Here is a 14,291-nt window from a genome sequence, read left to right as displayed (position 1 = left end):
TACACTTGAACTGTTGCGTCACGTGAGTATCATGGTATCGTAGTGTCAGGTGTGTGCATCCTTTCAGTGTTACACAAAAACACAATCGAGGCAATGCCAACAGGTTGATGTGGATAAATGATTTTTTCTAAACACTGATGTTGCATTGTCATGTGTTTGACTATTTTATGAAGAAACCAGGAGGTACAGCGATATTTTTGTAAACCTTAATAGGTAATTACATTGAAATACTTACTGTTATTTTAATTACAATTCAGTCATTTTTCTAGTTTGAAAAAATAAATTGGACACATTTTAACACCTGAAATGATCTCATACCACCAACGCAGAGTCAAACGGAGATGCACAAGCTACTGCAATTCCTGGGACGGTCACAAAAAGAAGAGACTGGAAGAGGGTGTGTTGCAAACTTCGCAAGTGGGAAGTGCAATTTTCTGGCAGAGCAAAATGAGGCTATTTGTCTGTTGGATAAAAGAAATTTTAAAAATAATACAGTAGATAATATCTACACAAATATTTAGCAAATGCGTAATGTTAACAAGTTCCTTTTCAAGAGTCAAAGGAGAAGCAATACAATTATTCACCTGAAATCAGAAATAAATGTTCAATAAAATTTTTGTAAATTACTTTTAACATGATCTGAACTCACAGCTTTGACCAACTATAAAATAGTTTGGATTCCTATACAAAGAAGAGAACCATTTTTAGATGGAGAGATGGTAAAACTATATACTTATAAAAAATCATATATATAGTACATATATGTTATTTATTACTGTTATGGAGTTTGTGTTCAAAAATTATGAGGTAAAGACTAAAAATGATATTTTTAGAAAAGTGAAATACCTACAATTAAGCCACCAAACAATTGCACGTAGAACAGGAAACCTAGTAACAATACCAAAGATCAGTTGATGACAAATGTGAAAAATTCAAGCTCTTTCTTTAGTGTAGGTGAGCTGTGTGATATGAGACACTGCCCAATTAATACTCTGGGTCTGTTGTGTCTCAGAAAAACTCCAAATTGACAAAAAATGTTGTCAATTTGTGACCCCAATATTGAACTCCTGGCATAGATATATTTGAATATTTCACATCATCAAAGAATAACTTTAAGTAGACATGAAGAAATGAACATGACAGAAAGTACTCCTGTTATGTTAGGTCAAGATTCCAGACATACTGGGATTTTAAGGCAAGAGACTATTATGCCCCGTGTGACACGTACTAAAAATATTTGCGTCAGCTTTCTGAAGACGACTCTGAAAAGCACGGCAGATCCTACTTTTTAAAGTGCTCAGTATATATGTGGAAATGTTATGAATCATTGCCTATTTATGAATCTATTGAAAGAGATAGAATACAATGATTTTAATCATCTGTGTTCTTTGCAAATGCTTGTTGTTGAGTCATTGAAGAATTTCACAAAGATTTATTATACTGTTAATTCCAAGTCAAGGCTTTCTTGAAATGAAAGGAATGTTTGCCAAGTGTGCAGTTATCATGTGCAAAGAACAGCTGCCTGACTTGTTTCTCCGATGAACCAGCCAAGTCTGAAGCTCCAAGCAAAGAAAAGCTTATATGTGACCTAGCCAGATAGGTACAAAATTTTGTATTGAAATTCACTCTTTTCATAATAAAAATCAGTGACAATGATTTTCACATATTTCTAACAGGAATCAATATACAGGAGATGTTAATATACAATTGACAGCATTATATAAATTGGCTGCCAAAAGAACAAGAAATATTTGAAGACTGTGCAGCAGAGATTGATGACTTTAGAGTTGCTTTTTAGTAGTCATCACTCCTGTGAATGTAGTGTTGATTATATTGAGTTGACACAAGAGTTATTGAATTAACTTGGACAGATACTGTTTTGAAACTAACACAGTTTTGCTTAAAAGGCAAATCAATTTTAAAAACATGAACCAATTTTGTCAATATGGATGGGTATAAACATTAAAGGGAAATGATTTTTGATATTCCATTCAGTTATTGAAAAACATTCAAGTGTGCTTATGAAAATTTGGGTATAAGATTCTACAGTTTCAATAATAATTTTATAAAGACAGTGAAGAATATCATTAATTATTTTTATATTGATTATTATATGTTAGTAAAATTAATTTAAAATATTTTTAATTTTTATTGATGTTTCTACTAGAAAGTTTAAAAATACATATGTGGCTTGCGTTTGTGGCTCACATTAACCTAATGGACAGCAGTGATATAAATTATTCTTAACTTGTTTTCACTACAGATACAATTTATTAGATAGTTTAATCCATTTGATTTTTTTCTTTAAACTAGTTATAAATAATGTGTGTATATTTTGAAGGTATGTGAGAGTTTTGAGTAAATTGGTTATCTTTGCCTAGAAGAGACAATCGGGAGTGTATATTTTAAATGTTAAATGACATATTTAGAAATATCCTGGTAAACATTTTACTATGCTGTTCATAATTGAATGTTTCATTATATGTGTAGTTACAACTCATTGTTAGACGAAATACTAAAAAGAAAGCAAACATTAAAAGGAGGTTTAAATCCCTCGTCTGTGAGAGAGGCAGCGTGATACCCTCACAGTTAAAGGAAAATTTATTCACTAACCCAACATGTCTTGAAAGGCCGCTGGGGTCCAGGCTCTGGGTGGGACTAGGGTACAGACAGACACAAGCTCTCAACGGTGAGTCTCTGCTGAGAGACAGAAAGCCGAAGAATGATTCAGACACGACCTGTGCTCTGACAGTGTGTCTATGACTGAGGGGGTGCGTGGGTCAGAGTGGAGCCTGTTCGGATGCTCTCTTCAGGGAGGCACAGGTGCTCACTCGGGTTGTAAACCCCATGGCACTTACAAGGTTTTCGAGCCACAGAGCTTGCCACCCTGAGGGAATTGCAGAGAAGGTGAGGACACCAGCTATTTCTTGAGCCTTGTGCAAGCATTCAGTCTTGGCTCTCAGAGGTTGCAGGAGGACGCAGCTGAAAATCCTGACTGTGGGAGAGAAGTTCCCCAAGATTTTTTGCGTTCCCTGACCACAGCCCTGTGGGCCAGTCTATGAAGGAAGCGGCCGATTTGTCCCCTTCCTGGTCCACTGTTCTCTCCTGCTTCCCATCACACAGCCGGTGGCCCTGCCAGGTTGAGGCACTGCCTTGCAATATTAATAATTGCCTAATTTCGAACGGCTTGTGTGTGTGCGTGCAGCACGATTTATGTCAGTGTCGGCCTGTGTTTTTGTGCAGCAATAAATATCACTTTAGTTAAATCCCTTTGGTCCATGAACAACTGAGATCCCATCTGATAAATAGATTGCTGTGGTCAAGCTATTTTTCCTAGATAAGGTGAGAAGGTTGAGGGGAGTAAATGCAACCACTTTCGCAATGGATTTCTCTCTCTCTGAGATCTTTTACAGTATCCACAATCATATTTCAAGTTCGCGAGCAGATTTCCGAATTCTTGGAAAGAAAGATAGGTGTTAATTGAAAAGCTGAGATGAATTTGGTGAGAATCATACGCTCTCAAATCACAATCATTTTCTAAGCATGTGAGAAAAGCCTTAATTTGCTATTGGAAGCATATGTAAATCCTAACGCTTAATTGGGTCACAGAGAATAAGATCTTAGATTTTAGTTCTTCTTTAAATTCTAACAGCATTTCCATGAACGTTTTGGAAACTTAATCGCAGCTGCAAGATTGGGAGTCATACACATCTTCGGCCTGGGTGGAAGTTTGCTGAATGTGAGTAAACTGAATATCAGCAAGAAGTCAAGAACTTGGCTCACCAACAAGCTCTTGTGTCAGTATTTTTACACGCCGTGTCTGGTGCTCGGATGTGCCGTCGTTTTTATTTCCTTTTCTGTTCTCCAGGACACAGATTCGTGTAGTGGAAAGATGTCCCCTCCTGGTGAGCAGTGCTCTCTCCTCACGTTCTTCCCCACGCACCACGCTTCTCTCTGCTCAGTATCTGCTCGTAGATGAGGAGGAGACCCGTCCTTCAGCTCACGCCCGAAAGCCTGCTTGCTGGAACCTTACACAGTGTGTATGATCTAAAAGGGCGGGTGCGATCCAGGTGCACAGTGGGGAAAAATCAACAAAAGCTTTTCCACATCCCTGTAAAGGCTGCATTCCTTTCATTTCTAGAATTCTGCTTGGCACGCATTATCTCATTTCTCCATTTTTTAACAGGTGAATAATCCACCAGCAGTCAAGGAGAGGAAGGTTTGGATTTCCGTTGGTCATTATGCCTTTATTCCACTATGCCTTCTGCACTGTGCAATCGTGGCCTTTTCTGTGTGTCCCCCAATGTGCAGGAGGAGTTCTTAGGGTTCATGCATTAAGTCGCTGCACTGCATATTTCAATCCAGCAGTTTGGGCAGCGCCAAGGGGTAAGTTCTTTAAAATAGGGGATGGGTTAGTTCTGATCCATCTGGGCATGAATTTTGATTGTGTTCCTTTCTCACTCTAATGTTAATAATAATAATATGTACAGTGATAGTCATAGTAATTATAGCGTTACCATTTATTGGGGACCTCCTAGATGCCAAGAGCTATGCTTAGTTCTTTATATTTGTTTGTAGTTTAACTCAAATAACCACCCTATTAGATATGAATTAACATGTCTTTATCATAAATGAAATTATTGCATTAAGAATGATCTAAGAACCTTCCCTTTGATCAGATAGGTAAAATTATGTAAGTTTCAATTACCTCATCTTTAAATGGTAAGCGTAATATAGACTTATTATATTTTTAAACAAAAAATGCCTTTATTATTTAGGCTATGATTGAACAGCAAAGGGCTTATTTAGCTCTCTGTACCTTGCTCTTACTCAGAACTCTAGTTTCTGGATCTCCAGCACATGGCAGACTTGTGATTACTTTGGAATTGAACTGGCCTCCCTGTGATGAGTGCAGGAGTGCACCTGCTGCAATTCCAGCTGAAGTCCACGGTCTCAGCATCCTGTCTGCTGTCGCCCTTGAATTCCTCTCTTCCTTCTTGGGATTGTGTAAATGAAACATAGAGCTCGGTCAGATAGATCGCTAGGCCTTCCAGCTGGGGCAGTGAGAGTCATCAAGAAGACAACCTGCTCCAAATTGTAATATTTTGAAGAGAAACGCACACACATACACACATTCACGCAAGAGTGGGGAGACTCCTGAGAAAGCTTCCCTTGTGGTGTAATGTTGGGGAGAATGGCAGCTTCTGCAGAGAGTGACAGATGTCGAGCAGGGCCCTCATCCTCTCTCTCTGGTGCAATGAAACCTTAATAAGCAAGTGAGGGGGCACCACGGTGGTTGTCCTTCGGGCACTGGTGATGACACACTGCAGCTCTCAGCGGGACCAAACAGCAGCGACAAAAACACCCTCCATAGGGTGGGGAGGAGCTCCATTCAAAATGAGAGTACTGCAGCTAAGAAAGCAATCTGCTCTTCAGCCCTATTGAAGATAGTTGACAGATCAGACTGTAAGATACTTAAAGCACACAATGTGATGATGCGATGTACGAACATATTGTGAAAGGATTCCTTTATCCAGTTAATTAACACAGCCATCAGCTCACAGACTTACCTCTTTTTTTCTGGAGAACATTCAAGTTCTACTTTCTTAGCAAATTTGAATTATACAGAACATTGTTATCAACTGTAGTCACCATGTTTCACATTAGATTCTCAGACTTTATTCATCTTACAACTGAAAGTTTATACACTTTTATCAAACTCTCCCTATTTTCCTCAACTCCCAGCCCCTGGCAACTACTTTTCTACTCTCTGTTTCTCTGAGTTTGACTTTTTTTAAATGGATTGCACATATAAGTGATATCTGTATCCGTAAGAAGTGTCTGTCTTTTTCTGTCTGGCTTATTTCACTCAGCATAATGCCCTCCAGGTTCAACCATGTTGTTGCAAATGACAGGATTTCCTTCTTTTGTTAAAGCTGAATAATTTTCCATTCCATATACATTTCACATTTTCTTGATCCATTCATTTGTTACAGACACTTAGGTTATTTCCATATCTTGGCTGTTGTGAATAATGCTACAATAAACATTGGAGTACAGATGTCTTGATATCGGTCCTGGCAATGATTTTTGGGGTTTGACACCAAAAGCAAATGCAACAGAAGCAATAATAAACAAGTAATTTGGGACTACGTCAAACTAAAAAGCTTCTACACAGCAAAGGAAACCATCAACAAAATGAAAAGGCAACCTATGGAATGGGAGAAAATATTTGCAAATGACATATCCAATAAGGGATTAATTCCCAAAATATACCAGGAACTCATATCACTCAATAGCAAAAAAACATTTAACTCTATTAAAAAATGGGCAAAGGATGTAAATAGACATTTTTCTGATGAAGACATACAAATGGCCAACAGGTGCATGAAAAAGTGCTCAACATCACTAACTACCAGGGAAATGTAAATCAAAACCAGAATGAGATATTACTTCACATCTGTTAAGATGGCTGTTATCAAAAAGACAAGCAATAACAAGTGTTGGCAAGAATATGGAGAAAAGGGAACTCTTGTACACTGTTGGTGGGAATGTAAATTGGTGCAGCCACTATGGAAAAGAGTATGGAGGTTCCTCAAGAAATTTCACAAAAGAGGAGAATCTGAATAACGAAGTTTAACTTTCACATATCTATTTTATCTGAGAAAGGTTTGCTTTTTTGAAAGGAATTTATAGCCCACAATTTCTATTACTTATATTTATTACTGTGACATTACAAATTTTCACTCTAATATTCTTTAAATTAAACTATGTAAAAGAAACTGTGGTGAGCAAGGAAAAATAAAGAGAGAAAGAATAGAGAGAAATGTGATAGGTGATCTTCAAACATTTTCTCCTGGGCCTTCAGCTGCCATTTATTCCTGTCCACTGCTCTCCCTGCAATCAAATCATAAAACAGAGACTATTGGGTTTAAGTGTTTTTTTTTTTTTCAGTGCTGAGTTAAATGCCAGGCAGAGTACACATATCAGACAAGAAATTCACTAAATAATTTCCTGAGGAGGAAAAGAAGACATTTTTAAGTGCTAAGAAGTGAAGGGGCATGATCTCCAATGGCTGTGGTAATTAAGAATTGAAAACCAGCTCTCCGTATAGTACAGATGAGTCCATATGTCTGTACAGATTTGGTAAAACAAGTCCCAGTGATCATAGTCAGGAAAGAATCTTCAGCTAGATTCAGGTCAAAGTTACTTAAAGTTCATGGTTCTTTAAGACCATTAGTGTCAGGAGAGTTGTAGTGAAACGCAGCATTAAGTTCTGATTCTCTCCTGGGCAAGCGCTGCTGTAAGTTGAAATTTTTCCTTTCATACCACCCACCCTCCATGCAGGATTTCCTTTGACAACACAGAAAAAGGTGATTATCCGAATTCTTTTTCTTGTTTTTCTGGAAAGTAGAACAGTGACAAAGAAAAAAATATTATGATAAAGTCAGCAGATTTAGCTTAAGGACATACCTAGGACGCCTTCTTTTCTGGTATAATTCAGTGGACTTATCTAACAACGTATCAATCGGGGTTATGTATTAACCAAGATAGAATTTGAAAGAGCAATTAAGCTGAGAAATGCACTTTAAAAATTGGGCTTGCACTGTCTACTGCAGTGCCTTTTATTTACAAGATCCTTTATCTGGATCCCGTCTACCAAACCGTGGACCTTCCTGAGACTTGACACAAAGTTACCTTTGCAACCAAGTTCTCCATTATTCACTCCAAACCACTCCAATCACTGCAGAGTACTTAACTTCAATTTGCATATAATTATTTGGCTTTTATTAAAGATATAATAAAGATAAAGATATATCGTTAAAAATATATCAAAACTTTTTGATAAATCTCTTTGCTTTTCTCTCTCCTAGGGTGAATGTACTTCTACTATATTTCCGAGAATCTTTGAGAATTAGCATACTCTTCTCTAAGTTGGTGTTCCAGTGACTATCTGAAGATATAATAATGCTGGCAGATTTAACAGAATTCCCCAGAATATGAGTATTCTCTTTTACAAAGTGCACACTGAATTTGAGCCCTATTTGCAGCACTACTCCTTGAACTTGCCACCTGACAACCTGTTATGCTAATAGCGAACTCTGTGGCTAGAAGTTAGATAATAGCTCTGGGTGGGGCTTGACCAATGTCTATTTAGTTTCAGGCACTGAAATAAAATATAGTACTGTCTTACTGAAGAAACGAAAGAATTACAATATGGGCAAAAATCCTTTTACTTTCTGATGTTGGGAATCCTCATAGCATCTTATATCTAAATACCCCTCCCAGATAACGTTGAGGAACCATGGAAAATAATACTGCTTAATGCAGTTTTCAAAACAATATCATATTTGGTAAGTGAAAATGTAATGTTTATTACCAAAGAGAGGCAAGTTTTCTGGAATTCTTGTTTTAGTTTTTTGTTTAAGATCTACATGCCTTTGGTTTCCTCTTGTGAAATTCTGCTGACTTCTTTATAATATCTCTGAATGATCTCAAAACAGACCACTAACAGGATGACCACGGAGGCATTCAGGTTATATTTCTAAAATGACCCATTCTAGTAGCAGTAAAGTGAAAAATAAATAGGTGACAACTTTTTGTTTTACTTTTTCTACTTATGTGTCATTTTAAACTTACATAAAACTCAGAAGTCGTATGTTTGAGCAACTCTGTAATTATGACATTTAAGCATTAATATTGGACTTGGAGCGTACGCTGTAGACATGCAAGTAGGTTCTTATGAAAATGTACTGTAGATTGACTGATTGCAAGATGCCTAATGAAAACCATGAGTGGTGTGGTTAGTGGCAGTGGAATCATGACTCTCTTGTATCTCTATTATGACTGACTACTGTGCTGGGAACCCGACTCTGTTTATTTCCTCTAAGTCTCTCCCTACACCACTACAAAATTAACCTTCTCTCTCTCTCTTTACATATATATATAAATACGTACATATATATATATATATATATATATACACATATCTGTATTCTTTTGTATACTTCATAGGGTTCATTATGTGCATAAAACATAGTTTGTTTAATCAGGCCTATTTAGGTGGAAATTTTTGTTCTCGTTAGTGTTTTGTTACCATAAACAATAAAATGATAGTACATGAATAACATTTGGAGGCTGGGTTTTGTCTATGATAAACCCATGAGGTAGAATTGTTGGACCAACTGTAATTTTGCTAATTATTGCAAAATTGCCCTGTAACAATTTTCCTTTCTTACCAACAAGGCGTGAGAATATCTGTGTCTTAGCTTTTTAATGAAGTGTGTTGTAATTTTTCTGGATTTTGTTTTTCTAGTAAGAATGGTAAATTCTATCGTAGTACAATTTGATTTTGTGTTTCTCATATTAAGAGTAAGTTTTAGAATCTTTTACATTTAAGATCCATTTGCATTTCTTGTCCTTGAATTATCTGAAAAGAAAGCTTCTTAGTCCTAATTTTTAATTGACTTTTTGTTCTTTTGTCTTTCTTTCTATACTAGGGAGATTAGGCCTTTGTGGAAGAAAGTGCACATTTTGTTCCCAGTTTGTCTTTTGTCTTTAATACAATAAACTGGCCACAACGAAGTATTTTTTATTATTCTTCTTGTTTTAAAACCTATAATTTATCGGGGCCGGCCCCGAGGCTTAGCCGTTAAGTGCGGGTGCTCCGCTGCTGGTGGCCCGGGTTAGTATCCCGGGCGCGCACCGACGCACCGCTTCTCCGGCCATGCTGAGGCCACATCCCACATACAGCAACTAGAAGGATGTGCAAATACGACATACAACTATCTACTGGAGGAGGATTAGCAATAGATGTTAGCTCAGAGCCAGTCTTCCTCAGCAAAAAGAGGAGGATTGGCGTGGATGTTAGCTCAGGGCTGATCTTCCTCACAAAAAAAAATTATAATTTATCAACATTTAAATTATAGCTTCTAGACTTTGATAAATAGTTAGAGAGGTCTTCTCCAAATTGTGGTAGAATTCACCCAGAGTCTCTTCCAGTGCCTTCATGATTTCCTGTTCAGATTTAAATCTTTGTTCCAATTGGAATTTATGTTAATAAAAATGAGAGAGAGAGATTGAACTTTCCTTTTTCCGGCTTGCTATCTCAGTACTATTTCTTTTAAAGTCGCTAGTGATTTGAGATCAATATAAAAGATTCATGCAAGTCAGGCCTCTAAGAAGGTGTCAAAAGGAAATGCCTCCTACATTATCCACCAAAAAATATTAGATAAAGATAGCATGGTGACTAGTACAGTGCTCTAGGAAAAAGGGTGGTGGTGCATTCCATAGAAAGGGGTCACATTCCCTTAAACGCACAGCAAGTGGCCAAAGATCAGAGCAAAAATGGCAGTCCGGGGCACCATACTCCAGAAGACTGGAAAACTGTCCCAGGAGCCCACCATGAACCCAAGTCCTGGATTTTCTTTCTTATGTTTAAAGGTTCACTTGCATTTAAAGGAGCATTACCCAGTCGGTGAATGTCTATGACTTCCAAACTTTCGGCTGTGATAAAGATGAAGCTAAAGTCCCAAAATTGTTCAGGGAAATGCTTTTGGAATTTAAATGATAACTAAATCTAGATTTTGTGTGACTAACAGATGCCAATGATTAATTATGTTTCCAGTAGCAAATCAAGGCTCTTCCCCAAGCTTGGGAAAATATTCTAGTTTGGATTTATATGATTCTTGCCAATTTCAACTCTGCTTCTCAGTAAATGACTTCCTCTCTTTCTGAGAATCTTGGAATCTGCTCACAAACTTGGAATATCAGGTTGTGATATCTCTGACATCATAGACGCTGAAGAGTTCTAATTGAATAGAGACACAACAAATTTGATGTACCTCGTCTAGGTCAAACAGCGTGACCCAAAAAAGTATAATTTGTGAAATGTACTGTTATTGGATATTGGAGAACAAAGAGGCCACCTAATAAATCTACCTTTATTGCTGTAGAAAAACACTAAACCTGCTAAATCAGGACTGACCTGCTGTAAATCGAGGCAGCACATCGCTACAGCCATTTAAATTTCAGACAGTTTGTTAACATCACCCCCAGCATTTCTCACTGGCACGACTACCAGTTGTACGAAGGAAAGCAGGAGAGGTTATGGACTGGGGAGGGGACACTAATTTGTCTGCTAACTTCATGACTGGATACTAAAGCTATTCATCAGGGATCCCTGAGACTCTGCCTGAGAGACTCAGGAAATAAAGATTTTCTCTCCGAGAGGTAACCTTTAAGGTGAGTCATACAGCGATTACTGTGTGCCAAGTCTGGGAATGCTTACATGAGGTTAAGAAGATATCGGATGCCTTCACCTTTGTAACTGTCAACTTTGTTGCTGTTTTTATAGGCACGTTGGTGTTCATGATATGGGCTAGCATATATGCTCCATATGAAAGCATCATCATAGTCTAGCTCCTGATCTGCACACCTATATCATCCAAGATGTGCATTTCAAACTACATAGCAGAGCTGGCTGGGTAATTTGTAGAGCCCAGTGCAAAATTAAATATGAGTCCCCTTGTTCAAAACACAGGATCAAAATTGCAGTTAAAGATATTAAATTACAAAGCTTTTTCCTTTAACATTTTATTACTTATGAAATATAATGGGGTAATAGTGGCATATGAATAACAAAGTTAGAAATTGCAAAAATTATATGTTGATGTAATTTTATATAATATAATGAATAATAATTTATTAATGTAATATTTTGATTAATTATAAATTTTTTCTTATATATAATTATATAATTATAATTTATAATATATTATATTGTATAAATTATAATTTCTTATATTTATAATTATTTTATATAATTATAAAATAAAATCAGTTGCTCTTGGCAAATGCAAGATCACGATTAATTTTTAATAATCTTTGAGAAGGATCATTTCTGCCGTTGCAACTGTTAGTGGAGCTGTGAAGAGTATTTTATAGGCAGTGACAACATTGGATACATTTCAGATCAATTATTTCAAAATATAAATTTCAGTACACCTAGAACTGATGATTCTTGTGGAATAATTTTTCTAAAAAGATTTAACTCTTCATACATCAGTTTCATGTAAGTCTGAATTTAATTTTAAATGTACATTTATACAATGGAATTTTAACATTTTCTCTGACATTACTGATAACTTGTGGAGGTTGTCCAAGAAACTGCTTATAATTCAAAATGCCTATTTATGCATCCTATTGCTTTATCTTCAATTGAAAAGATAAATTAATTTTAAAAATGTCTTCCTCTTTACTAATTGGTTCATCCAAAGCTTCATATGAAGATAGTGGTCTTTTCTAACAAATACAGCAATCTTTAAATTTATTTTCTATTTCTAAGCCTTTGGATATATGCTTTGCAATGTTGTAGCAGTTTTCAAAATCAGAGACTCAATTATTTGAAGAATTCTTTAAGTTCTGCTATGCATTATTGCAATGTCTATGTATATATTTTTATTTTGTAATAATTCGCTGAAAGTTTAACTGGTTGAAGACCCACAGTTCCTGTCCCAGTGCTCAGGCAAGAGGTTTAATATCTGTGGCATCTGAGGATGAATGGAGCAAGCCAGCTTCCCACAACAGTCCCTACGCTGCACCCTTGCAGAGCCTCTCCTTTCCTCAGATCCCGGCCCCAGACAATCCCTCCAGGCCCCGCTGTGCCCTGAACTGCTCCCTGTTTGCATTTGCACACATGCTGAGTGGCCAGGGCAACTGATCTTAGCACACACTGCCTGCTGTCCCATAGACCTGCAAGCCTGAGCATCTAAAGGGATGTCCTTTCGCTAATGTATGATATTGGTAAATTGCATCTTCTGTGTTTTTTTTTCCTGAGAAGTCTAACTAGAGGTTGATCAATTTTATGGTTTCTCTTCAAAGAATTGATCTTTAGTTTTGTTTAGCTATTTTCAATTTTATTGATTTCTGATTTTTTTCTCTAGTCTCTCCTTCCTCCATTCTTTGAGTCTAATTTGCTTTTCTGTATCTAAGTTCTTAATGGGGGAAGCTGAGATCGCTTACTTTTGACCTTTCTTCTCTTCGAAAGTACTCATTTAAAGCTATAAATTTCCCTCCAATCAACGTTTTATCTGCACTCCACAAATTTTCACATGCTACGTTTTCATTTTCATGTAGTTCAAAGTAGTTTCCAATTTCCCCAGAGATATCTTTTCCTTGGCCAATGAGTTACTTAGAAGTATGTTGTTTGATTTCCAAAGAATTGGGGATTTCCCATAAATCATTATGATTCTGATTTTTATTTTAATTATATTATGGACAGAGAGCATACTCTGTATGATTTCAATCCTTTTTAACTTGTTGAGATTGTTTTCCCAAATTTGTCACATGGTACATCTTTGTGAAAGTTCTACGTGCAGTTGAAAAGAATGTGTGTTCTCCTGTCATCGTGGGGGATGTTCTCAATGTGTCAATTAGTTTTGCTAGGTTGATAGTTTTCTTCAAATTTTCTGTTTATTTTTCTGATTTTTGTTTACTTACTCTATCAACTAATGAGATAGGGGTATCAATCTCCAACTAATAATTTGGATATTTCTATTTCTTCTTTCAGCCCTGTTGCTGTAGGCATGTACATGAGGGTTTGCTATGTCTTCTTGGAAAACTGGCCTTTCTGTCATTATGAAATGTTTGTATTATTCCTTATAGGTATAAACTCTTTTCAGAAGCTTATATAAATATATTTCTTTTCCTTAACATCATTGAATTTAAGATTTCTCTTTTACCAATTTACAATTTGAATAAAATTTGGACAAATGAGGGGTGGTTAAAACAGTGCTTATTCCACCCTCTTGTCTTAGAAGCCATACCTTTTGAATTATATATTTGAAAAATGAGTATTTTTGATCCTTGGAGCCCCAATCATTCTAGGCCTTTCATGAAACAACTGAAGTCTTGGAGTCATGACGTCTTCTGTCCACTTTGTCTATCGAACTGTTGATCTATTTCTTATTTTTATGAGTTTGTTGTATATTCTAGATACTAGTATTTTCTTATTTAAATGTATTACAAGTATCATTAGCCACGTTGTGGCTCATATTTTCAATAACTTTATAAGATATTCTGATTAATATAAATTCTTAATCTTAACCAAACTGATTTTATCAATATTTCTATCATAGTTTCTGGGCTTTTTAAAATGTGTTTGTATGTTTTAGTAAACTCTTCTTAAGGGCTCTTTCCTCTCCTGCGTCTTCATGTTTCCAGGAAGTGTAGTGATACCAGATAACTTGCACTTCTCTACCACTACATTTTTGTTTTTCTCCAGGTTAAGC

At 36.4% G+C, this 14,291-nt stretch overlaps 1 protein-coding gene and 1 long non-coding RNA gene across 2 annotated transcripts in view; one reads left to right on the top strand and one right to left on the bottom strand.

The window, feature by feature from the left end:
* Positions 1–14,291, bottom strand: part of LOC147916949 (uncharacterized) — a 93,617-nt gene that overhangs the window by 31,063 nt on the left and 48,263 nt on the right. The window lies entirely within an intron of this gene.
* LOC101387347 (arylacetamide deacetylase-like) overlaps positions 1–14,291 on the top strand; it is a 32,526-nt gene that overhangs the window by 7,084 nt on the left and 11,151 nt on the right. Inside the window, 2 exon segments of the mRNA XM_087431759.1 lie at positions 8,184–8,218; positions 8,221–8,358. Of these exon segments, the coding sequence (XP_087287885.1) occupies positions 8,184–8,218; positions 8,221–8,358 (173 nt within the window).

Source organism: Ceratotherium simum, chromosome 5, assembly GCF_057802395.1.
Source record: "Ceratotherium simum simum isolate JZ-2026a chromosome 5, ASM5780239v1, whole genome shotgun sequence".
In the NCBI taxonomy this organism is placed as follows: Eukaryota; Metazoa; Chordata; class Mammalia; order Perissodactyla; family Rhinocerotidae; genus Ceratotherium; species Ceratotherium simum.
Note: the sequence above shows the minus strand (reverse complement) of the source record. Positions and strands in the feature narration are given on the sequence as shown.